We start from the raw sequence: 23292 nt of genomic DNA, 5'->3' as shown, positions 1-23292 counted from the left end.
GGCGCCGCAACCGAAATACCTGAAAGACCGTCGAGTTGCCGAGACGTCGGGTTGATCGAACGAAGAAACGAAAACTCGAGAAATTACGTGTATTCGGAAATGGAAAATTGTGTGTATCTTTTTTTTTTTTTTTCTTTATTATTTTCTCTCTTGTGACATCGGTTAGAATTTTCTTTTTTTCACATTTGTTCCCCAATTTCTTTTTCCGTCTAAAAATTTTCGCCGATATTGGCCAACGAATGTCGTCAAACGTAAAAAGTTCGATGATTTCCGACGATTTCAAGGTTCCTCGGAAAGTGTCTTCAGTCGTCACCGCCCGTCATGACTTCCATGAATTCTGAAAATCGATTAACGCCAATAGCAAAAAGAGATCGACACTTTGGGTTCAAATTATTTCGTCGTACCGTCGAAGTCCAGGGTGCCCGAACCATCGGCGTCGATTTCTTCTATCATGAGATCCAGTTCTTCCGGCGACAATTTGTCGTCCAATTCGTGAAGAATGTCTCGGAACACGTCGGTGGTAATGTAGCCGTTACCCTCCTTGTCGTAGAGTCGGAAGGCCTCTCTCAATTCCTGTTGCATCGCCTCGGTGTCTTCTTCTACCAGAAACCTCGCGGCCAACGTACAAAATTCCTCGAATTCAAGCTCCCCGGATCCTATGACGCGTGTTTTTTATTTTCCATCGTAATATTTTTTTGACCGACTTCCGCCGTCTCACTTCTGGGAATCTCGAAAGATCCTCGACTCACCGTCTTCGTCGACCTCGGCGATGATCTCCGCTAGCGTATTTTCGCTGAGCTCGTGACCCAACATCGTCAAAATCGTTCCGACCATGTCCGTTCCGATGCAACCCTTCTTCTCATGGTCGAAGGCGTCGAAGGCCTTCTTCAAAACTGATGAAAAAAATACGAAGCTTCAACTCTGCTTGTATTTTACGAAAAACACTCCGTTAGTTTTATACTCACGAACTATCTGATCCTTGTTGAGATCATCCTGTTGAGAGATTGAGAAATATCGGTTAAAATTTTTCGATGGACGGGGGTGCAAAAAAAATTCCTCGATGGTTTTCGAGCACTTTTTTTAGATGGGGAGAAAACGAGAGCCGTACCATTTTTTTCCAGATGTATTGTCCTGCGGATGGTGCGTGTAAACCGTCGAGTCTCGCCGTTCGATATGCACTGCGGTATCCGTTTTTGTCGGATTATAAAGATTCCTCGTGCAAAGCGCAAGAATTTCGGAATGTTTCAATCTAGCGGTTTTCAGTCGCGTCTCTGGTACGTCATCGCTCTCTGCTGTTTCCCCTCCTCGCATAAAACCACAACTCGTTTCAACTGCAGCTCGATAATTTCTACAAATACTCCTTGGCTCCGCTAGTGGACTACACCAGTTTAATTATTTCGCCAAATTTCCCGAACCAATTAGGCAAAATACTCGTACCACGTTATCGAATACTATGCAACCGAAACTGTATCCGGAGCGCAAAGCTGTAGCGGAACGAAAATTTCCATCGTATCTTCGCGTTGCTCGAATTCCGATTTTTGCGACAATTCTCCATTGCATTTTTTCACACGACGATTCTAAAACCGACTGTCTAGAATTCGATGAGTTTTACGACCTGAATTATATATTTCAGGGGTGCGGTTTGGCACGGCGGAATACATTGCAATTGTTTCTTACTCTATGAAGTGCTCAGTCTTCGTCGTTGACCGCCGAGTTCTCGACAAGTCAACTTCGAGTTTGTCAGCCGGCTGTCGGTGAAACACGTCAGTTAAACCTGTTGACTTTCAGAGACAGCCGTGCGCCAGCGTTATACGTCAAACCCTCCGCGTTCTTAATTATACCGAAGACATGCTGCGGAACCGACGATAAGATCGTGGACGTGAAGAGAAAGAAATGGAAAAAAAAAAAAAAAAGAATCAAATGCACCGAGTAACTTTGTCACGCAAGAATTATGGCACAGAATTTACATTTGTCTACTTGTAATCCCTTCTTATTTTTTTATTTTTTGCGGATTGAAGTCGCCGCATCGTAGGGAACCAGATTCAAAAAATCTGGTTACCTGAATCATTCAACGATTGAATGAAATTTGGGTAATGATTCGCTCGGTGTCCGTCCGAAATATAGTCGGAGGAGCCGAATCGATTTTCCAATTATAACTTGGGTATCGGTTGACCATATGGAAATAACGGGGGCATGGACGTACACGAGTCGGTTTCATTCAGATTTGATAATAATTGTATTGTTGAAATAAATAAAAAATGGACGTTATTTTATTAATTTTGGTTACGTCAGACTAGGTGGGTATACATTATTTTTCCCTCTTATCTTCTTCGACCAAACGTACACGCTCTCGCTCCTATCGAAATTCGACGCTATCCGCGCGGTGCGTAAGTCGAACAAATATAACAATACGGATGATCTTGAGTACCACGATTCGTTGCGATGAGCCGGATCTGTTAATCATTCTATCCCCATCGATCGTCTCACTATCCCGTCATGACAGCCATGAATTCTGAAAAGAGAGAAAATATCGTCGATGGATTGTCTGAGGGAAAAAAATAAACGATTCACTCGTCGTGGAGTGATTCAATTTTCCGACTTTGTTCTCGTCTCCGATTACATCGAGGCTGTGGATCTTTGAAACGAGATCGTTTCGGATTTCAAAGAAATTGGGAAAATTTTTTCTCCTCCGATCTCCGAATCGTGACGTAGCAGCTTCGAACGCTGATCTATTTTAAAAGTTATCAAGAGACTCGTGATATGACAACAGCTGTGAATATAACAAACTGACGAGTGTTGGTCAACTACGAGCTCCGAAAATAACGATCCGTCGAAACAATGCCAAGAAGATATCGCCTCGCGTATGTGTACATATTGCGTAAACCAGGTTCATTGAGCAGATTAATTTGTCACACTTCGAAAAAAATTGCGCAGCTTTCGGATACGAAAATTCAGCGATCGATCGACCGGAAGAACGCGAAGCTTGCCGAACGGGAGAGTTTTTTTTTTTTTTAAATTCTCATTTTCGTTTACCTTCAAAGTCCAGAGTACCGGAACCGTCGGCGTCGATTTCGTCGATCATCATGTCCAGATCTTCTTCGGAGATATTTTCGTCCAGTTCGTGCAGGATGTCCCTGAACACGTCCGTCGTGATGTAGCCTTCTCCGTCCCTGTCGTAGAGTCGGAAGGCTTCCCTCAATTCCTGTTCGATCGCCTCCGTGTCTTCTTCCGTTACTATGAACCGCGCCGCGAGACCACAAAACTCCTCGAATTCGAGCTCCCCGGATCCTGAATCGAAATTTCAGCCGTCGAATATCGCGAAAAAATTGAGGGGGGACTTCATACGCACCGTCTTCGTCAGCCTCTTCGATTATGTCCGCCAGTGTCCCGTCCAGAAGCTCGTGTCCCAGCATCGTCAGAATCGTAGCGACCATGTCCGTGCTTATGCATCCTTTCTTCTCCAAGTCGAAAGCGTCGAAGGCTGCCTTCAATTCTGAATGAAACGAGAAAGAGGAAAATCGTCGGTCGTTTATAGAAGTTACTTTTTATCAGGTGAACGATACTCACGCGCTACTTGCGCCTTATCCAAACCTAAGTCCTCCTGCAAGAACGAGCGAAAAATGAAAAAAAAAAAAAATTGAAATACATTAGAAACGGGAGGAAACAAATATTCACGATCCACGCATCTAATTGAACGGCGAGAGATCTTATTTTTTGTAAGAAAAATATCCCGAAGCATCGATTTATGAATGATTTTTTACCATGTCGGTGGGAAGCTGCAAGAAATATTACAATACACCGTGGAGCAGAACGATAATATTTTAGATGCGAATAGTTTTTTTTTTTCTTGATTTTGCTAATTATGCGGTCGAGTACAACGAGAGACACTATCGCGCAAAGGTATTATAATTACTAATGATGTCCAAGCTCTCGCGTTTCACTTCAAATATAAAGAACGATGTCTAGGTCGGAGCGATCGATTTTTTTCTAGCGGTTTTCAACGTTACCGAGGTTAAATTTCAACATATACGTGTATGTAAGTCGTATACGAAACGTATATGATATATTTGTATCGAACGATATCAACGGATGTGCGACGATTATAAAGACGAGGATTAATCGGAACTATCCATTGAGGCACTGCAGATGCACCCACTCCGCGATCTATCACAGGGGCGAACTCTCTTCGGATCTAATGCAGTTATTGGATCGATTACCAATCGATGGATCACGTGGATATAACGTCATCGTTTGAACTTGCGTCACGTAAAATCGCGTCTGCATTCGTAAAAAATATTCAACATTCGTTCTTTCGTATCGCACGAGGAATTACGAGGCACGATCCCCTGACTTCTCGCGGTGCGTTGAACAAACGAATACCAAGAGCGAAAGAGAGGAAAAAAATAAAATAAAAATAAAAACGAAGTTTCGATATCCCAATTTTCTACGACCATGACTTTCTCCGCTCTCGTGTACGTTGATTACGTCGATTGCGAAGGAATTACCTAGCTACATGGAAGTAGGGGCGTACGAGCTGAAAATTTTATCTCGGTAAGCCGGGTTAAACGACGGTTAGGTATAGAACCTTAACATTGACCGATATTGCGTTTGTTCCATGGACTCGATTACGCCGGCACGATAAAATTATTGATTGATTGAGAGTCGGTGAATTATTATTATTATGATTGTCCGAATTGATATCGCAATAAAATATTTATACCATGTTATAGATCTAGAATACATCGGACAAATTTCTACCGGTCGTTTAAAATCTTGTTGCGAAATGTTCAGAAACTGTATGAAATAATAATCGATGTTTCCAGGTGCGGTAGTACCTCTACGTGGAATGAACTTTAATTGGCAATTAGCGCTGTTGTCCGTTGCAGAGTGGTCCGAATTTCAATGTGTATTAATTAATCCGACATCTAAAAATAACAAGGGGGGGGGGGGAGGAAGAATTTTCATAAATTAAAAGTGAAGAGATTTTCATGCGGATTTGATTGAAGGGGATCGATAAATTCAACTTCAGAATTAAGCGAGTGAAATGGCTGCGGGGAATTCGAAACCTAGCGTTCAAAATACGTAAACGAGCAAATTGCTAACGTGCGTGAAAATCAATTTCGTTGGACACGGGCGCCAATTTCGCGTCGAGAGAATTAAATGGATGGATGTCTTTTGGCATGTTGAACACGTGTACCTCGTACCGTATAAGCTTTGTTTATAGAAGTTGCACGGTAACGGAGGGGTAGGGGGAAAATCTATTTTCAATTGGCTTGCATTCAATTCTTCACGTTTTCAATGACACAAACTCTAAAGTTGTCGCACTTAGGCTACTACTATTACAGTCGACGATTAGAAATTGACCTTTTTATCTTCTCTGTGAATCACGAAATCGGCCTCAACAATATTTTTGGGTATAACGGGGCAATATCGTGACATTCCGCATTCTTATGCTCTCAATTTTTCACCACCCTTTATTTTCTCGGTCTCTTTTTTTATTAATCAATTTTTTACACTAGATTACACAATATAAAACAATACAAATGTCACAGCATAATCACGTACACTCGATGCCAAACGTTACTCTGCAGAACTGATAAAAAATATTTTTTTCATCTTATTGTGGCTTTTTTTTTTTTCTTCTAAGATTCCTCAGTCAACTTGAATAAATCCATCGATCCGCACTCGTTACGATCCCGTCATCGCAGCCATAAATTCTGCATAAAATACGGTGTAAATTGAATCACACGTCGATAAACTCGGTAGAGGATATTCAAACCTTCGAATTCTACGGTCCCCGATCCATCGGCGTCGATTTCGTCGATCATCATGTCGAGTTCTTCCTCCGTGAGGTTGTCGTCAAGTTCGCTCAGAATGTCTCTGAACACGTCTGTCGTTATGTAGCCGTTACCTTCTCTGTCGTAGAGGAGAAATGCCTCTCTGAGTTCGGCCGCGATCGCTTCCGTGTCTTCCTCCACGATGAATCGGGACGCCAGCATGCAGAATTCCTCGAACTGGAGTTCCCCGGTTCCTGGATACACGGACGAACGTTCACGCCAGGGAAATTTCGTGGGTTTTTCGTTTTTGAGAGCTGGCAAATTTTCGATCTTTACTCACCGTCTATATCGAGTTCAGCGATCAGTTCGTTCAGCGTTGCATCGTCGAGCTCGTGGCCCAACATTGCCAAAATTGTACCGATCATATCCGTGCTGATGCAGCCCTTTTTGTCATGATCGAACGCGTTGAAAGCCATCTGCAATTCTGACGAATAAAAAGGACAAAGGGTCATCAAACGTCCTCCGCACTTGAGAGAGAGAGAAAAAAAATATTTCACTCACGGGAAACTTGTTCCTTCGACAGTTCCAGATCCTCCTAAAAAATTTTGTGTTGAAGAAAAGAAGAAGAAGAAAAAATGAAAATAACGGTTTCAATCATTTCTATAGCCTGTTCACTGTACACGATAAATGTATCACGTAATAATGAAATAAATCTACACCACTGCGGTAACGCGTTTTTCAAATTTTCTACAGCGAGAGTGGAGAAAACTAAGGTATTTCAATGAATGAAGTCGATAGAAAAAGTTGACTAACATTTGCATGGAAAAATGGTATCTGAATTGATCGACACGACGTTTAATTACCATCGCGTTTTTGCTCCTCCCGTTAATCGATAAATCTTCTGCGGCTACGACGCAAGTTGTAAAGATCGTGAGATCTCGTCGCTGATCGACTGATGATTGTCACGTAGTTTCAATCACTCTTTTACCGGCTTTAAAAAGCTCGATTTTTTTCCAATTGTTTTCAAAGTCGACAAAAAATACGTCCTCGTAACACTAATTAGCTAGAAACGAGATCGATGCAATGACGTCGAATTCCGGTCACCGGCAATACATCATCGCCAATCATACGTCATCTTGGCACCAATCGGCAATCGCTAATTGTTTATTGGTTAAAATTCGTTCGACCGCATATATCGTTACATCGACTGTCGTCGGTACCCTGTAATTAATAATATTGATTGCCCCACTTCCGAATCTATAGCTAGACAACGATGTTTATTCCATATAAAATAATAATTCAATATCATTGATTCGAATCTATTGACTAATTCTTGCTCGGATATCCAATTTAAAATCTACGTTCACCGATCGCGCCGATTCCGCGATACAATTATTGCACGGTAATTTTTATTCGCTTCAATTTTTCACTTCGACAATAATGAAAAACAGCATCGCACGCGAATAATTTTCAACAACAATTATGCGCTACCTCAGAATTTTTTCAGTGGACTTTTATTACGCCGGGTGTAACAGATAATAATTAAGCCTCGCGTATCTGAAAATTTACCGAATTTACTCCAACACCACTAATCCAGGGAAATGGATGGATTAACGGCGGGATCTAACCCAGATAAAAATTCGTTGGAGCGAAAATTTTTTTCTCTGCCGAAACGACTCGTGATCCCTGAACCAATACACGCATATTCCGGAAGATCGAATTCATTGATTGATATTTTTTTTATTTTTTTCCTCTCAAACGCGTCGTATAATGTTACTCATCTAATTCAACGAGTGCATGCAAGTTCACGTATAGAAGTTGCCGTTGATAATTATTAAAACGAACAATAATCGTTCTCCGCATAGACAATCGTTAAAGCTGATTGCAAAGTTGGCTGTATGAAAAATTCTCATCCTCCCCGAGGCGGTGTGCAGTTTTCCCCCCCGCCTGCGGCTCTTAGCTCGGAGCTTGCACTCGATTGGTCGGGCTGTAAATCCTTGTATAGGATTTCTAGCCCGTTGCCAAGGTCTTCTCTAGAAGAGCAGCTACGATGCCAGACGTTTCAATCCCAAAACAGATATAACGTGACCCGCTTAGCCAATCAGATAACAAGCGGGTTCTGCAGCCCAGTCAGTCGAGTAACCGAGTAGAGGGTATAAATAGGCTGACACGACACCTTTGCGAAGATCTACCCCGCGACTCATCGAACGATTTTTTTTTTTTTCATCATTTATTCATCCGAATCGACACCCCGTTTTTTCTTGGCAATTTTTTTCTAAAGCCATTCTTCGCCCGGATAGCCTGTTTCCAATTTTCCGTTCAGGGAAATGAAATGCTAAAACTAATATCACAGTCCGCGTCGATCACATTCTAGAACACGGTGGATGTACCGTGAAAACTGTCAACGATGTGAAAGAAAATTTGCACAGTCTTCGATAGCCCGAACGATCGGTAGAGCTAATCGTTGATCGGTGAATTATTTTCCGATCGATTTCCGTTGTCGGCAGAAGATCCGAAAGCGGACGCCGTGGGATCGATCGTTATGTCGTTCGAAGCGTGCCTCTCGTCGACGTTCAAAGACAGGGAGGGTATCGATTGGTTTCTCGGGGGTGGCAAGGGCGGCGGTGAGTCGTCGAAGTTGTTCGGATCGTTGCAGGATAATATCTCCTTGATCCTGCCGATCCTCCAGGTCATAAGTTGCATGCTCGTGGGTTCGATACCGGAGACGTAACTCGTGGCGCTGCTACGAGAACTCGAACCGGAGGTGACGGAGCCTCTCGGACGCATTAGTTTCTCTTTGCTGACCGGCGTTATGTAGCCGGATCCGTGACTCGAACTCTCCGCTTCCGCGGACTTCGGACGGGGGCTTTTATTCGCCGCCAATCGGATCCTCGCGGGTAAAACTATCGCGTCCGCAGCTCTGTGACGCACCATTATGATCCGTTTGTTCCCTTTGAGGAGCCGGGGATTCCGGCGGACGACCAAGTATGATCCCAGCATGCTGACGACGCAGACGAAAATCAGCAGCGCCGTCAAACAGCTTATTATCAACGTCCTGTCCTCGATGGCTATCCAAACGCCGTTTCCAAAGTTCAGACGAGTCTGGAGCGACAGACAGTCGAACGGAGAGGTCACGTCACCGGTCATCTCCAGAAGACAGATGGTGTACGAGACTCCCGCCCTCAGTTCGCTCAAATGAATTGATTTTTTCACGTCCGCTATGCAACGGACACCGGAAGGCTCGCTGTTCGTTTTATCGAAATCGTTGTAGAACCATATCAACGTGTAGGTGGACACCGATTTACCGAGATTCACGTAAATCGAACCGTCCTCCTCTTCGTGGGCGGAAAATTCACGCGGCCTGGTGAGAAAATTGAACTGTCGCGTCGCGAGTAGTTTCCTACCGGATGATTTGGACTCGAGAAGTTCCTCGTGTTCTTCGGCCCCTTCGCACGTAAAACTGACGAGACTACGATCGGAAACTGTCATTTTATCTCCCGGCGTGGTGAGTTGCGCGATTTCGGAAGAGTAACCGGACACCGTGGTCGTTTGAACTTCGCAGAAATTCGCCTCCGGAAATTCGAGTCCAAAATTACGTGCCGGTGCGGCGCAACGGGGACGATCCGCTATGGTGTCGGGATGGGCGTTCGAAAATTTTCTCATCCATTCCATCTCGCAGTCGCACGTCCATTCGTTGTTCGCCAGGGTGACTTTGAAGTTCGGATTCCATCCGATTATCGAATCGAACAGACCGTTTGGGAGCAGCGTAATTTTATTATCAGCTAGAAAAATTTGACGTACGGATTTTGCGAACGGTTGAAAAGCGGTCGCTTCTATGGACAATATCCCCGAGTTTGTCAGATAGACGGACTGGACGTTTGGAAGACCTCTGAAAGTATCTCCTGAAATGGCTCCCAACGAGTTACCTGACAGCGATAATATTTGTACGGCGGGTAGCGGACTCTGTCCCAATATATTTCGCAGTACGATTTCGCTACGAATCGCACCGCTCATCTGTATTATCTGCAACGAGTTCGCCGTTCCCGCGAGAAGATCGGCTTCCACAGTTTGCAACAAGTTGTCGGAAATCACTAGTTCCCGGAGACCGACCAGCCGATCGAACAAAGATTTTTGGAGAACGGTCACAGCGTTGCAGATTATGCGAAGACTGGTCAGCGCCCTGAAGGGTGCGGTGCTGAAAGCGTCGGCGTTGATCGAAGCGAGAGCGCAACGTTTCAAGGTCAATTTGTTCACCTGCAACTTCGTCGGCAGCCAGCCCAACTTCAATGCGTCTCCGGAGAATCTGCAGTTTTCGAATATCAGCTCTTCGATCATCGCTTTATCCGGACATTGATTCTGAAGAAAAAAAAAAAACAAACATTATCGACAAATCCGATTTTTCCGAATATTGGGAATCCGGTGGAATTTCGTCTGTATAACTCACCTGATATTCGGAGTTTATTAAAATGGCGGCAATCGATCCAGCGTCGGCGGAAGCCGGTACGAAGGAACATGTCACGATGCAACTTTGAATCAAACAGTAAACCTGAGCCATCGGCAACAGTCTTCGATGAGCGGGGAAAAAATCCTCCCCCGTTGAAGAACTTATTCCTTGTAACGTGGGAGAAGATTCTTCGACTTTTTCAGCTTCTTCACCCTTCGACGAACTGCCGGCCAACGCACAAGATGCCAAAAGGAGACCCGACGCCGTTACCATCAGTCCGATAACCGCGATCTTCCACCATTCGGATTGTCTGAGAGAGAGAAATAAAAAAAAAACGTCGAGCGTTAAGATGGTCGAAATTTTGATTCTCCGATGGCTTACTTCTCCTCTGAATTTCGATTCCCGGATTTCGACAAAAATTTTGTCTTGAATTTCAAGCCTGGGAGCCGCATCGAATGACTTGTAATAAGCCGGGAAGTCGTACATTTATGGATAACACAACCGCGCCTCTGAATCAGCAAATAAAAGTTCGGCTCAAATCCTAGCTTGTTCGCACCGTCGTCATTTCATCCGTGGATTAATGTTGCTATAGACACACAGATACAGTTATTGACAGTTTTTCGGAATAGTTAAGTAGGAATTTTTATAATTTCCGCCTTTATCAAGAATTTTTTACATCTCTTTCTTTCGTTCAACGGAACGTTACATCATCGTGCTAGGTATTTTTGAATACTTTTTACATTTACTTTCGAGCAAATCGAAAGTAATCAACGACTCTACTTTCTCGTTTAGCTTGTACATAACAAATGCGATAATTTATTCGTAAAACGGATGTTCGTTCGTTCCCTCCGATGATTCGATTATATTTCAACTAATTGATCCTCTAAAAAATAAAGAAACAACAATGACGATGAATAAAGTAATGGGAGCTCACGTACAGAGCAGCACCGGCAAAGACCACCGCCCGCAATTAACGACTTTCCATTTTTCAAGCTACCGAAACGTCCTGTAGTTGATAATCTCTTATCTAATCTGAAATATATTCGCGAGTTTGCAGATAATCGGTTCCTAATTCATTTTGTTATCCTGTATCGCCAGTTTACCAAAATCTTATCATCGTATATCGTGTCTGTCTGACGGTAAAAAGCCCCCAAAAAAAAGAAAAGAAAAAAAAACGAAATCCAAACTAAAAGCTCCGGCGTAAAATATACAATATCAAGGCGATTTTCCCGGCGTTGATTCATCGTTAAAGTTGAGTGCACGGGGCTTCGCGTTTCTCAGCGTATCAGCCGCTTGATGTAATATGTAAAACGAGGTAAAAAAAAACGGTAAATCCACTCGACTGACGGGGGGATCCCGCGAGTTTATCTCTGTATTCCATTGACATTGTTAATCGATAGATATCGTTTCCGCGCACCCCCTCGATTCTGATTTATTTTCATTCCCTAATACCCCGATTCCCGTTTCCATATCGTCGTGATTATTCACGTACAAATTACATGACGCGATTCTGCCATTGCATAAAAAAAACGTGCTCGAGTTACACGGGTATGATAATTTCTGCGTAGTTGATATCTTTATTCACTTGAATGTACCACATATACATAGTAATTGTTCAACGACATAATAATAATAATAATAAACAGTGACATGTAGATACGTAATTAGAATCTGAATAATATTCAATACATTGTATACTCATACCAAAGAAGTACGATATAATTTAATTCTAATAACAAATCATTACGCGATAGATGATGTACATACACATATATTATATAACGGTATATAATATTTGTGTATAATATGTATATATATATAATATATAATATATAATTTAATATGCAATGTAATGTTAATAATAGACACACATATAGATATGTAGCTGTATAACATCAATGTTATTCTAACATTAGGCGTAGAATTTATATCCACATCAAGAGGTACGGAATGATCGTGTACGTAATTACACGATCGTTTCACACATATATATTTTGAATATATGTGTTAGCTACGAGTTGAGAAGATGACGGCACACGCACACTTATTTCTATTTATGTATTATTTATACATATATTATTTTAGTCATTTGCTTATATACTAGTTTACTTACTCGCAGCAGGTGTGCCATAATGCATATACAATAATTGATCGATTGATGGTATAAATTTATCGCATCAATCGGTCAATTAATAATTTCACTTAAAATTGAAAGAAAAGAAAAGTAATCCTTATCTATCTCATCAAAATTTGAATATTATAATTGTAATATATAGCAGACTGTATCAGAGTGACGAGTTTCGAGCATCGAATCATATTTCAGATTTATAATTTGGGGGGGGGGTGGTGCACGCGCACAAATGCCCACCACGTCTATGTACGGCTCATTTGGGGGTATTTCATACATACGCATATACAAATACCTATATGCACATCATAATTGAAATGGAACATTAAATGTATATAGTAAATAGCAAAAAAGTGCAAAGGTCAAGATTCAAGATCATGCGAAGTTCGAAATAACAATTATACATCGATATATCGATTAGGGGGTCGACACAGCAGTCTGCACAGTTATCATTGCTAATGTTCATAAATAATTTTTTTATATTCGTAATATTCATAATTACTTGTGAAATATGTCTAATCTTAAGGATATAAATAAATTACGTCACTTTTAATTGCGATAATTTTTTTTTTCATCCCTTTTTTCCTTGATCCTTTTAATCTTATCCGAAAATTCGGTATATCATGGGATGCGCCGGCAACGATCTGACACTGTAAGACACTGTACAAAAATACCCCATGATTGTTAAATCTAATTAATCGTGGCGCATCCGACGAATTTTTAACAATTATCCACATCGTCGATGACATGTATTTTTTATTTTCCTTCTATCTTTTCCGTATATACCGCGCGGCAGAGATTTCACGACCGGAAATAGTTTCTCGGCCCCGTTCTTCATTCTCACGATTTGTTTCCCCGATTAATTTGTCATTTCTTTCAACCCTTCCGTTTTTCCATGACCGCGCGGTTATTCGTATTTCATTTACACATTTCTCTACGCACTCGCTACCCGAGCTTTCTTCGCTACTCTTACGTCTATTTTCTACGCAGCAACTAGCATTCGTTCTCTCTGAAGCATATTCATTATACAAGCATGTGTGTGTGTGTTTAATGCATATCAAGTTTCTTATGCAATAATTTTAAACTCACTGGCCGCATAATTTGAGTTCTCATGTATAATACCCCGAACAAGAAAGATGAAAAGTTCAAACTCGTCTTCATATGCCGCCCGAGAACCCTGAGCAAAATAGGGCCAGCAAAGGGTTCAAGTTTGGCGTATTTTCGGACGATCGATTTAACGGAAAAGTTCTTTTTTCTTCGGTACAAATTTTCGCTCCGAATTAAACGCGGGAAATAATTATCCGTAATCGATATAATTCGGAACGAACGACGCGGCCAATGAGCTGAGACTTTCTTGTTTTTTTATTCTTCGCTTTCTCGCTTACTTTTTTTATCGACTATATTCTCAAAGATTTTTATAAAAACACCGTGCACCGCATCCGCAGGATACCACGATGAATCCAAAGCTGAACAATCTGCTGACGTCAGTTCATTATATTTCTCTATGAAAAGCCATACGTGTATAATATAACGTCGTAATTCATCGCCGAAAATTAATTGTTTTTCGAACACCCCGTAGAAATTCAATAGAACGTTGTATCTTTTTACGTTATTAAAAAGTGCGTATGCATAAGATATGTATATAGATAGATATGCATTTATATATATATTTGTATAGCATGTTAACAAATAAATTCTTTGAAATCTCATACTCTAAGGATATGTATATGATTTTTAATGGTTACTAGCTTGAAAGCCTATTAACATTATTGTGATAAATATTATTATTATTATTATTATCATTATTCTCATTACCTCCGTTATCATTATCATCAATATTACATTATAGTTACAAACTATAGGTGTTGTATGTAAATCTAATTACACACGCGTTATTTAAAATTGGCCGTTGGCAAATGATATGTATATTAGAACTTTTATTTTTTCCGTTATATGCTTCGAGTCGATAACGTGGATCACTTGTACCGCTTGTGATCAAATTTTTTCGCCATGAAATTCAACCGGTGTTTTCGAGTCACGCTGTATTGAAATTCGGAACGAAACAAGATTCACAAGCAGCTTGTTAACGGCTGATGAAAATTATCGACCGAATGTATGAAAAAAAAAATGGAATCGAATAAAAGTAATAACATAAGTTCAATGATATTATTCGCTCGTGTAAATTCATCGGCACAGAATAATTTATGCGTTCAAATCGCCTTCTTCCATTAACATACCCTTCGATCTTAGACTACGTCATTATATGTAGATTGTGTAACGTTATATTAATCCTACATCCAGTATAAAGTCATGGTAACCCTAGTTTAATATTAAATTAAATTATTTCACCTAACTAGATAAAAATGATTTTACTTTCGCGTTTCAGATCTCACAATACTCTCTTAACGTATAAAGTCATAGCATTTTTAATTTTGTCGCTTTCGTTTTGGAAAATTTTTGGTTCGACGTCATATTTCATTGACGCGTATTTTTAATTATTCAATTTGCTTCGTTTTTTTTTTTTTTTTGTTTCGTATTTCCAATTTTGTTCGTCCGACGTAACCGCCGTACCGTACGAACGTTAGCAGCAACGAGGTACGTCGAGAGTGACAAAAGGAATGTTATTACTACCGATCTCAAAAGCCGCTTGTAAAGTTGATGATTGAATAAAGTAGTTAAACAATCGCGGTGCCTACCCAACGATTGACAAGTGTGGACTTCCTGCACCTCGTTACATATGATCGTCAGGGATCCATTACGCCAGTTTAGAGAACGAACCGTTTCTCTTTAGATATACGCGGATACGAATCGTCGAATACTTCGCTGGCTCTTGGAAAGCTTTTTTGATCAACTCGAAAATGAACGATTAACATTCCTTCGTTTTTTCACCAACAGCATTTACTTGTGTTTTTGTTACTTCTGATGAATCTTGAAAAAAAAAAAAAAATTCAACGAAATATGTACACATGCAGGATCGTTCTTACGCAATAAAAAAAAAAAAACTCTTCATATCCGACTCGCGATTTTGATTGATTAACCATATGAAAGAAAATTTTTATCGGCTAAATTTTTCACAAGATATGTATAAACTGCGAGATAAACTACAGTTTTTGATATGTGGATATTTGCGATATTTAAAATCTTTGTAAAGATTTTTGTTTTTTTTTTCTCTTTTCTCTATTTTCTTTTACTTTCTTTCTTTCTTTTTTTTTTTTTTTGTTAGTTTTAAATATTTTTCAAAATGTCTTGGCAACGTTACTGATATGTATCGATTTTTAAAGAAAGCTCATTATGCTCCGCGATATGTTATTACACGACATTTGTCATTTTCTTTCCTACATCTACGCCATCTCGTTCAATCATTTATTTTTTGTCTCTTGACTAAATTTAATTAATTTTCTTTTCTTCTCGATAGCCAGTCCATCGTTTGTTGAATCAATTATCGAATATAATTTTATTATAATGTATATATTAGGTAAATATGAATAGATAAAAGAAAGAAAAACATAGACAAACGTAAAATTAAAATAAAATAAACTGAATGCACATTAATAATCTAACAACCTAAAATCTAAATATAATAATATATCATTTCTATGCTTTATATGTTTATTCACATATATAAATAGGTACGTATATATATATTATCTGTGGATAAAATTTATTTAAAATCTCTTCTCATATTCATTTAATTATTCATTTCTTTTCTTTCTCTTTTTTTCCTTTTTATTAATTTTCTTCGTTTTTTTCTTTTTTCATTATATCGATTAGAAAAATTATATCTTGAAATTTGACACGATAAATTTCGCAGTCAACAAGAAGCTTATTATTCGATTGTCAAAGATAATTTGACTGGGTTTCCCGCTACATCAGACGCATGTATTTATAATATAGGTATTTCTAGTGATATGATATTCGTAGAAAAATAAATTCGCGTACTTTTCGAATGGAAAAACGAAATCGAGAAGGAAACCAGAAAAAAAAAAACAAATCAAAAGACTTTATCTAATCAACGAATTGAATTAATTAATTCAAAAGAAGTACAGAAAAAAGATTTCTAATATTCTCTCTCTTCTCTATTTATATCTATCTAAGTTAACGATTATTTAATAACAATTATATTACTACAACGATGGAAAATCTAATAAAATAATTAAAAAAATTAATCAGCTATCCATATACCACGTAATAATGCGAAAATTCTTTTTAACATATACACGCCCCTTCCCCGTATATTATTGTGTATGTACATGAAGAAAAAAAAAATTAGCGACATTTGTGACATCGCGAAATTTTTCTTTTTGATATGTATTACACATATCATCGTTGACGGTAAAACAATTTTTATAATCATATTATTTTTAAAAATAATTGTAACAACGATCAATAAAATATTTGTGGGAAATTGGGGGAGGGACTTCTAGAATGTCTTTCTTTTTTTTTTTTTTTTTTTTGTCTTACTCCTCCTTAGAGTAGAATAACGAATCCTACGCCAAAAAGTACCTGTACACCAACAATTCTTGCAGCTATTCCCGGCGATGACGTTTGCTCGGCATTCGCTACGCATCCCATTCTTTCCAGCGGTATATTCTGTACGGAATATTCTCGATGCTCGTTAGCCATCGTACAAACCGTTCTTTTCTTCGACATCATCTCGTCGTCTTTGTCGCGTAGATTTTTTAACCAAGCCGAATACCATCGCAGTTCACAATCGCAAACTAAAGGGTTGTCTGTGAAAAATAATAATGAGAAGTGAAGGAGATGAAAAAGAAGTTTGAGATTGATTTCAATTTCAATACGCTACCAGTTAGATCGATTATTCTAAGAGTGTCGACCACGCTCTCCATAACTTCTTCCGGTATCTGAATCATCTTGTTGTTTTGTAAATTAAGCGTTTCCAGGGAGTTCAAATTTTCAAATACCATCGGGGGTAGAGTCTTGATTCTGTAACACGTGGAAAAAATCGTTTCTCGTTACACCTGAGATATCGTCGATCGATTAGTTTTGAGAAAACAACGTCGCGATTTTTCGAGCGAAAGTAACGACCCGCTGAAACATGTAACGCGATGATTTGTTGGAGTTACAGACCCCGGGCAAAGAAAATTCGATGGCTACGTAGCCGTAAGGGTTTCATTCCCACGTGTATTTGAAAATTACTCGGAAGGGAATGAGAGCCGTAGAGCCCTTTCCACGTACGAAATATTTGCTCGGCTCGAGAACGGAGATGGTACACATTCTAGAGCGTACAAGTTTCCACATTAATTCGTTAAAATGTCCCAAGAGTGTTGTTAGGTATATTTCTCGTGGTTGATACCGTTTCGCGTTACAATCTGGCTCAAATGGGTCATCCTTCTATCCTATCTTCTTTCTTTTTTTTGTCCCCCATTCTTCTCCGAACCCACCGACATTTATATCTTTTCAGTTATATCATTTCCCACCCCCACCCCCCTTGAGTTATTTTTTTTATCATCTCATTTTTATTCCTTCGACGCCTATAGTCGCGATAAAACTCGCCCCATTCTGACCGCGAATTATACGTTACAGGTGTCAATAACGCGTGTCTCTTTCGCCGTTAAGTAAAAAGTATAAGATGCATCATAATAAAATATTATTTACAAGTTCTTTTGTAGATTGAGAAAAGTAATGGAGTCACCGTATCCTGTAAATGCGTCTTCGGGCAATACGGTTATATTATTGACCCGCAAATCGAGATGACGAAGTCGGTGCAATCTCCTCAACGCGTCACTCGGTACGGCGTGTAAATTATTATCACCGAGTCGTAGATACTGAAGATTTTCTGAAAAATATAAAAAATTACATCACATGGATACCGCGACAAACGTAGAGAAAAAAAAAAACGAAGTTATACGAGCCGATGCAACGAGTCGACCGGCAGAAAATTTGCCCCATCTGTACGGCGAGTCTTCTCTCGTCCGAGTAATACGATATAAAAATCTTTAGATATCATAATAACAATAACAATAATGAATATAATAACAATAATAATAAAAGGAGAAATGGCCGGGAATCGTAGAAAACTTGGGTTATTCTTTTGCTCTATAATACAAACCTGTGCAGGTGGTTTTATTTGTGCGGGTAGGGTAAAAGAAAGAAAGAAAAAAATAATAAAACTACGAAACGAGACTACTTCTACGGAGCGGAATGATAACGTATAACGAGGATAACTGTATAGATTCGTAACCGAGATTGTTGAATGTAAATGACGCATTTTATTTTTAGACGTTCAACCACCGCGGACTGTTCAATTTTATCTTTCCGGAGTTATTAAAAATCGTTAGAATGTAAAACGATCCGATTTTCCTTATCTAATTTTAATGGTTCGACGTTAAACAAACTGTAGCTATAGATCTATATGCGCAAGAGAATTTGTCTCCCCCCCCCCCCCCCCCGGTAACTTCGTTATTCCTCTACCTGTGTATTTTACGCGAGACCTTCATCGAAAGCACGGGAACCGTCGATTGACATTTTCGGTTAATGGAGATCCTACGGAAATTCTAGAGCATAATTTCTCGAGCCCACGCCCCTTTCAGTTTCGGCAATTGCTACGGAATAAGATGGTCTTAAAAAGATATCATGCAAAGATTCTCGCAAACTCGTCGGTACGAGAAAACGAGAAAATTACTCAAATTACGCTTCCGTTCTTCATTTCACCGTTTCCCCGCTTTATAACATCACTGTAGGCTTTATTCAGTTTTCGCGGGTAAGCCAGAATTATTTTCAAACTTTAAAGAACGCTTTATTCATTTTTATCATTAGCCCCGGGAAATTTCTGGATAATCCTTCGCGCCTAATTGCGTCGGAAGCTGCGAGAGAGAGGTGGAAGGAAATTAATATGTTAATAAAACTGGGTGCATGACAAACTTCAACTCGACTAGCTTATATTCATACACTTCGGTGTACCCCTGCGTGCAGTTTATAATACGCCGTTTTAAGCTTCGAACTTTTCCTTTTTTTTTTTTCTCTCCTTCTTTCCATAATCCTCAACGACGTGCACGTCATCTCCGAAACATGCGAAACGATCCACCGGTGGAAAAAATATTGAACGGGTACTCGAGATTAATTATAATTGCGATACGTTAGGGACTAATTGTAAGATACCCGAATTAGGAAACGATATTCACATGAAGGGTGTATTAAATCTTATTTTTTCTCCTTCGAATGAATAAGGCATTCAAAGACGTGATCAAAGACTCTTACATCTCGTTAAAAAGCGGATTTAATAAAGGTGCTACGGACTCGCGTAACTTTTGTCCCTCGAAGAAAGTGAAAAATGTAGAAGAGGGAAAGGAGAGAAAAAGAAAAAAAAAAAAAAAATCGTTGATTGAAACGGCGGGCGGGTCTTAATTACCCTCGCTAATTGTTACGTATAATAAATACGCAGCTAAAAGTCGGTGGCCTTCTCATTTCTCTCGTTCGAAATCAATGCGAACGTTATATACATATACACCTACACTTCAAAGCTACATTTGAGAAAAAAAAGGAAGAAATTTTCTCTTTACAAACGTTAACAAAAAGGAACTTAAAGTTTCGTGTCAGACGATCCTTACCTTCGAGACCCATGAATGCGTCAGGGTCAACGTGAGTTATCAAATTTCCATCGAGTTCCAGAGAATTTAATTGCGTAAGATGTGAAAATACACCAGCCGGTACTTCTCGCAGTTGATTGTGCGCCAGTCCCAACGAATCGAGACTCTTCATACCTGGAAATGAGATGAAATTCATTCGTAAACGTGTTAGTACCGTATTCAAAATCCAATTTCGGTGAGACAAAATCACACCGATTTCTCGGTAATATTACGCGGAGAATCGAGGGTGTCCCGAGCGAGCTTTTCCACTCCGCGATGAAACGGTTACACGTGTAACAATTCATCAACCACTGAATTATTCTCAATATTTTTCGAACGTTTCCCACATCGTGCGATTCCGGAGCGCGCGAAACCACGTCATTCCTCAGGTGTCGGTTGCGCTCGTAATTTCGTTTCACCGGGTTAACCGTAGGTACGGTATACGTTGTATATAATTCTCGAGTTGCAGCGAACAATTTTCCGCCATCCGTAAACGCCTCGGAGATTCATCGGGAAAATTCCCAACGAATTTAATAACACACACCGGAGTCTCGCGGAACGCTTCCCGTTTTACAATTAAGTTATAAAAATGCTTGATGGTTTTTCTTTCGCGGTGCTTTCGCCGCGCAGAAGGGATGACCTTTTCGTCGTAACTCTGCACCTTTTTCTCCTTTATTTCTTCATCTTCACCTATATATGTATATATACATATAGATATATATGGTTGCACTTCGTAAAGGCGACGCCGGGGTAGTTTATGACACAGAATTACGTGAGTCACGCTCTTCAAGTGCAGTTCGTACACACCGTATATATATCCGAAGGAAACGCGTCAAAATTGGAAAGATATACGGCTGAGCGAGATACACACAATATCGCGTGTTCTATTTCGCGACGTGTATGACGTAGAGAAACGCGAAAAATTTTCCGTTCGAAAATCTACTACGGCGAATTTAATTTGCGCCCGGTACCGCGTCGGTTGTCTTTTGACTGGAAATTAATTATTTTTTTTTTCATCTTCAAAAGTCGACGGTATTTCAGCTTCATTCTGTCGCGCGAAACGTGCAAATCCCCGACGGACCTGAAACGTTCCGCGAATTCGTAACTTTGGGTAAAAATTTTCACTCGAAAAAAGTCGTTGAGAACTCGTTGCTGAGGTACTACACACACGCGTAGGTATACGCTAGTTTATACAAGTTTTTCGGGTATCTCCGGAGCGCGTTCATCACGAATGTAAGAAGAGAATCTTTTTTTCATCCCTTTTCATCTCGTTTGCATTTTTCCCTCCCACGGCGTGTACTGGCTTTATTATACATATTTCACCAAAGTGTATCCAGAGTCGGTCTGTATTTTACTTTCATACTCATAATCTTGGTTCAGCTACTGGATGCAGCTGAGGGCGTCCGTTGGCTCTGCGGTCGTTGCCGGGGTGCTTTGAAACGAGATTCTCCAGAAATATTGGACACCCGACACTCCCCGGGTGCTCGAAAGGAGGCGGTCGCGTGTCGCGGGTAGAAAGAGAGAAAAAAAAAAAAAAAAAACAGCTGCGGAAAGGTGGCGAGAAAAAGTGAAAAAAAATAGAGGAAGAACCGCGTACAGTGGTTCCGCGGGTTTCGCCGAATTTCGTAATTCCTCATTCGTGTGGGTTGGGTACGTTATACCTCCGTACCTATACGCCACGTATAAAGCACAAGGCGGGAAATAGGCGGTAGATTTTTCCCCGAACTCTAATTTGCATCTGGGAAAATTTTATTCAACCCTCAGCTCGAGCCATGAGCGTGTTTAAATTGAAATAAAATGAACCGCGTAAAAAAAGATTGAGAATCAGGCGGGGCTCCGTGAAGCCAAGATTCAGATTTAATAGTTTTTAGTGCGCGAGCAAAGTAATAATTTATGTTGTACACACGCAGGCACCCCGAACGCCTCACCTCTGATATTTGGCCGCATATTTGAGAAGGGGAACCCCGGAGTTTATGCGCGCCAAGTGAATATTTGGTGGAAAATTTACCCGCGCCAAATCGCCACTCGAAACGATCCAATTGTGTCAAATTCAGGCGTTGTCTGTTCGGAAAGCCGCGAATACAAAACGAGGCCAGCGATGTTTTCGGTGATAAAATTCGTGTACAGAGAATTATTGTTTCATAATAAGAGAGAAAGAAGAAAAAAAAAAAAAAAAAAAAATTACCCAAAAATATAGGAAAATACTCACCCGAAAAGTCACCCTTCTGAATCGTGGATATTCTGTTCTCTTGCATTTCCAATTTTTTCAACATTTCCAGGGTGGACAATGCCGAGGTCGGAACGGAGGTCAGTTCGTTTCCACCCAAATTTAGCCTCTTCAATTTCCGGCTAAAATCAAAATCACAATTTCCGTATCCGGACAAAAGGCGGCCTCTTTTTTTTCACTCTTCCATCGGAGTTGTAACGATGTAACGTTTGAACAATTTTCACCCCTCGTGAATCAATTTGCGAACTCCGTGTAACTTTATACACAAATCACCCCTGCGTGCCGATCGAACGAAACGCAAAGTGTACAAAAAACTAGATCGGAGTAAAACGAAGAACAAACCGAATCTTTCCGCATCGAATTGCAGCTGAAGATATTTCGCCTCGGATCGAATCCAATCGTTACATCGTACCACCGGGTAATTCATTAGCAACGTTAGGGTAGGTCGGTAAATTCAACTGACGCATGCCGTGTTGTTATACATGTATACAGCTGAGCGCACGATGTACCGTAATTGGATGTTCTAATTGAAGCTCAGAGATTAGACGACGATGCAAACGCGATAGAATCGTATCTGATTCCAGACTTAACCAGACCTCGACCAGACGCTCACAGATTGCGGTTGTTCTAATCCGTTCCACGGTCGACTGTCTCGCATTATGCGATACCGAACGCAGCTGGTGATCGCGCGTCGAGTAAGAGAAAAGATAAATGACGATTGTCTCGAGAATTTTTCAACAACAACAACGCTCCGTACACGGAGCGTTAAAATTTTCATCCTCGTATGAAAGATGACTGGAGAAAGGACGATGTATCACGAGTTTCGAAGGGTGCGGGTGTCTTGTCGAGTAACGCGAGACACTTACTTGTCAACGCCCTTGAAGGCGTCCGCGTCGATGGATGATATCTTGTTCTCGTACAGGGTGAGAATCTCGAGTGTGTCGAGTCCCTCGAATGCGCGAGCGTGTATGCCGTTTATTTTGTTGTGGTTCAAATTCAGAATGAGAAGATGATGGAGGGTCTTCAACGCCGACGACGGTACCGCCACCAAAGAATTCTGTGATATGTCGAGCTGGGTCAATCCTTTACCTGGGGAGTCAGAGAGGACGTTACCGATGAAACGAAAATAG

General features: G+C 40.3%; 5 protein-coding genes across 11 annotated transcripts in view; all 5 read right to left on the bottom strand.

The window, feature by feature from the left end:
- Positions 1–206: 206 nt before the first annotated feature.
- On the bottom strand, positions 207–1242 carry LOC105693878 (troponin C, isoallergen Bla g 6.0101-like). The gene is made up of 5 exons (XM_012414088.3): positions 1109–1242; positions 966–993; positions 750–893; positions 405–656; positions 207–337 (listed from the first exon to the last, which is right to left on the bottom strand). The coding sequence occupies exons 1-5, from the start codon at positions 1109–1111 to the stop codon at positions 303–305; spliced, it is 462 nt and encodes a 153-aa protein (XP_012269511.1). The 5' UTR covers positions 1112–1242; the 3' UTR covers positions 207–302.
- Positions 1243–2252: 1010 nt separating this feature from the next.
- LOC105693879 (troponin C, isoallergen Bla g 6.0101-like) lies at positions 2253–4193 on the bottom strand. Of its 2 annotated transcripts, XM_012414089.3 has the most exons (5): positions 3762–4189; positions 3568–3601; positions 3350–3493; positions 3034–3288; positions 2253–2512 (listed from the first exon to the last, which is right to left on the bottom strand). In XM_012414089.3, exons 1-5 carry the CDS (start codon positions 3762–3764, stop codon positions 2487–2489), a joined length of 462 nt encoding a protein of 153 aa, XP_012269512.1. In that variant the 5' UTR covers positions 3765–4189; the 3' UTR covers positions 2253–2486. The 2 variants fall into 2 exon arrangements, with proteins under 2 accessions (XP_012269512.1, XP_048508911.1); XM_048652954.1 differs by having other exon boundaries at positions 3568–4193.
- A 1280-nt stretch (positions 4194–5473) lies between these two features.
- Positions 5474–6783, bottom strand: LOC105693908 (troponin C, isoallergen Bla g 6.0101-like). Its single transcript, XM_012414153.2, has 5 exons — positions 6641–6783; positions 6339–6372; positions 6118–6261; positions 5780–6031; positions 5474–5717 (listed from the first exon to the last, which is right to left on the bottom strand). The coding sequence occupies exons 1-5, from the start codon at positions 6641–6643 to the stop codon at positions 5689–5691; spliced, it is 462 nt and encodes a 153-aa protein (XP_012269576.2). The 5' UTR covers positions 6644–6783; the 3' UTR covers positions 5474–5688.
- LOC125500179 lies at positions 6757–10897 on the bottom strand. The gene is made up of 3 exons (XM_048651846.1): positions 10603–10897; positions 10222–10531; positions 6757–10133 (listed from the first exon to the last, which is right to left on the bottom strand). Exons 1-3 carry the CDS (start codon positions 10671–10673, stop codon positions 8235–8237), a joined length of 2280 nt encoding a protein of 759 aa, XP_048507803.1. The 5' UTR covers positions 10674–10897; the 3' UTR covers positions 6757–8234.
- A 4359-nt stretch (positions 10898–15256) lies between these two features.
- LOC105693906 (chondroadherin) overlaps positions 15257–23292 on the bottom strand; it is a 51958-nt gene continuing 43922 nt past the window's right edge. For all 6 annotated transcript variants that reach the window (XM_012414149.3, XM_048652952.1, XM_012414150.3 and 3 more), the window contains exons 3-8: positions 23029–23251; positions 22145–22284; positions 19918–20070; positions 17966–18146; positions 17154–17293; positions 15257–17079 (exon numbers count right to left, since the gene is read on the bottom strand). In XM_012414149.3, coding sequence (XP_012269572.1) covers positions 16817–17079; positions 17154–17293; positions 17966–18146; positions 19918–20070; positions 22145–22284; positions 23029–23251 — 1100 coding nt within the window. In that variant the 3' untranslated portion in view covers positions 15257–16816. The remainder of the gene's footprint in view (positions 17080–17153; positions 17294–17965; positions 18147–19917; positions 20071–22144; positions 22285–23028; positions 23252–23292) is intronic.

This window comes from Athalia rosae, chromosome 3, assembly GCF_917208135.1.
Source record: "Athalia rosae chromosome 3, iyAthRosa1.1, whole genome shotgun sequence".
Taxonomy (NCBI): domain Eukaryota; kingdom Metazoa; phylum Arthropoda; class Insecta; order Hymenoptera; family Athaliidae; genus Athalia; species Athalia rosae.
The sequence above is the reverse complement of the archived record's forward strand: the minus strand, read 5'-3'. Positions and strand labels throughout refer to the sequence as shown.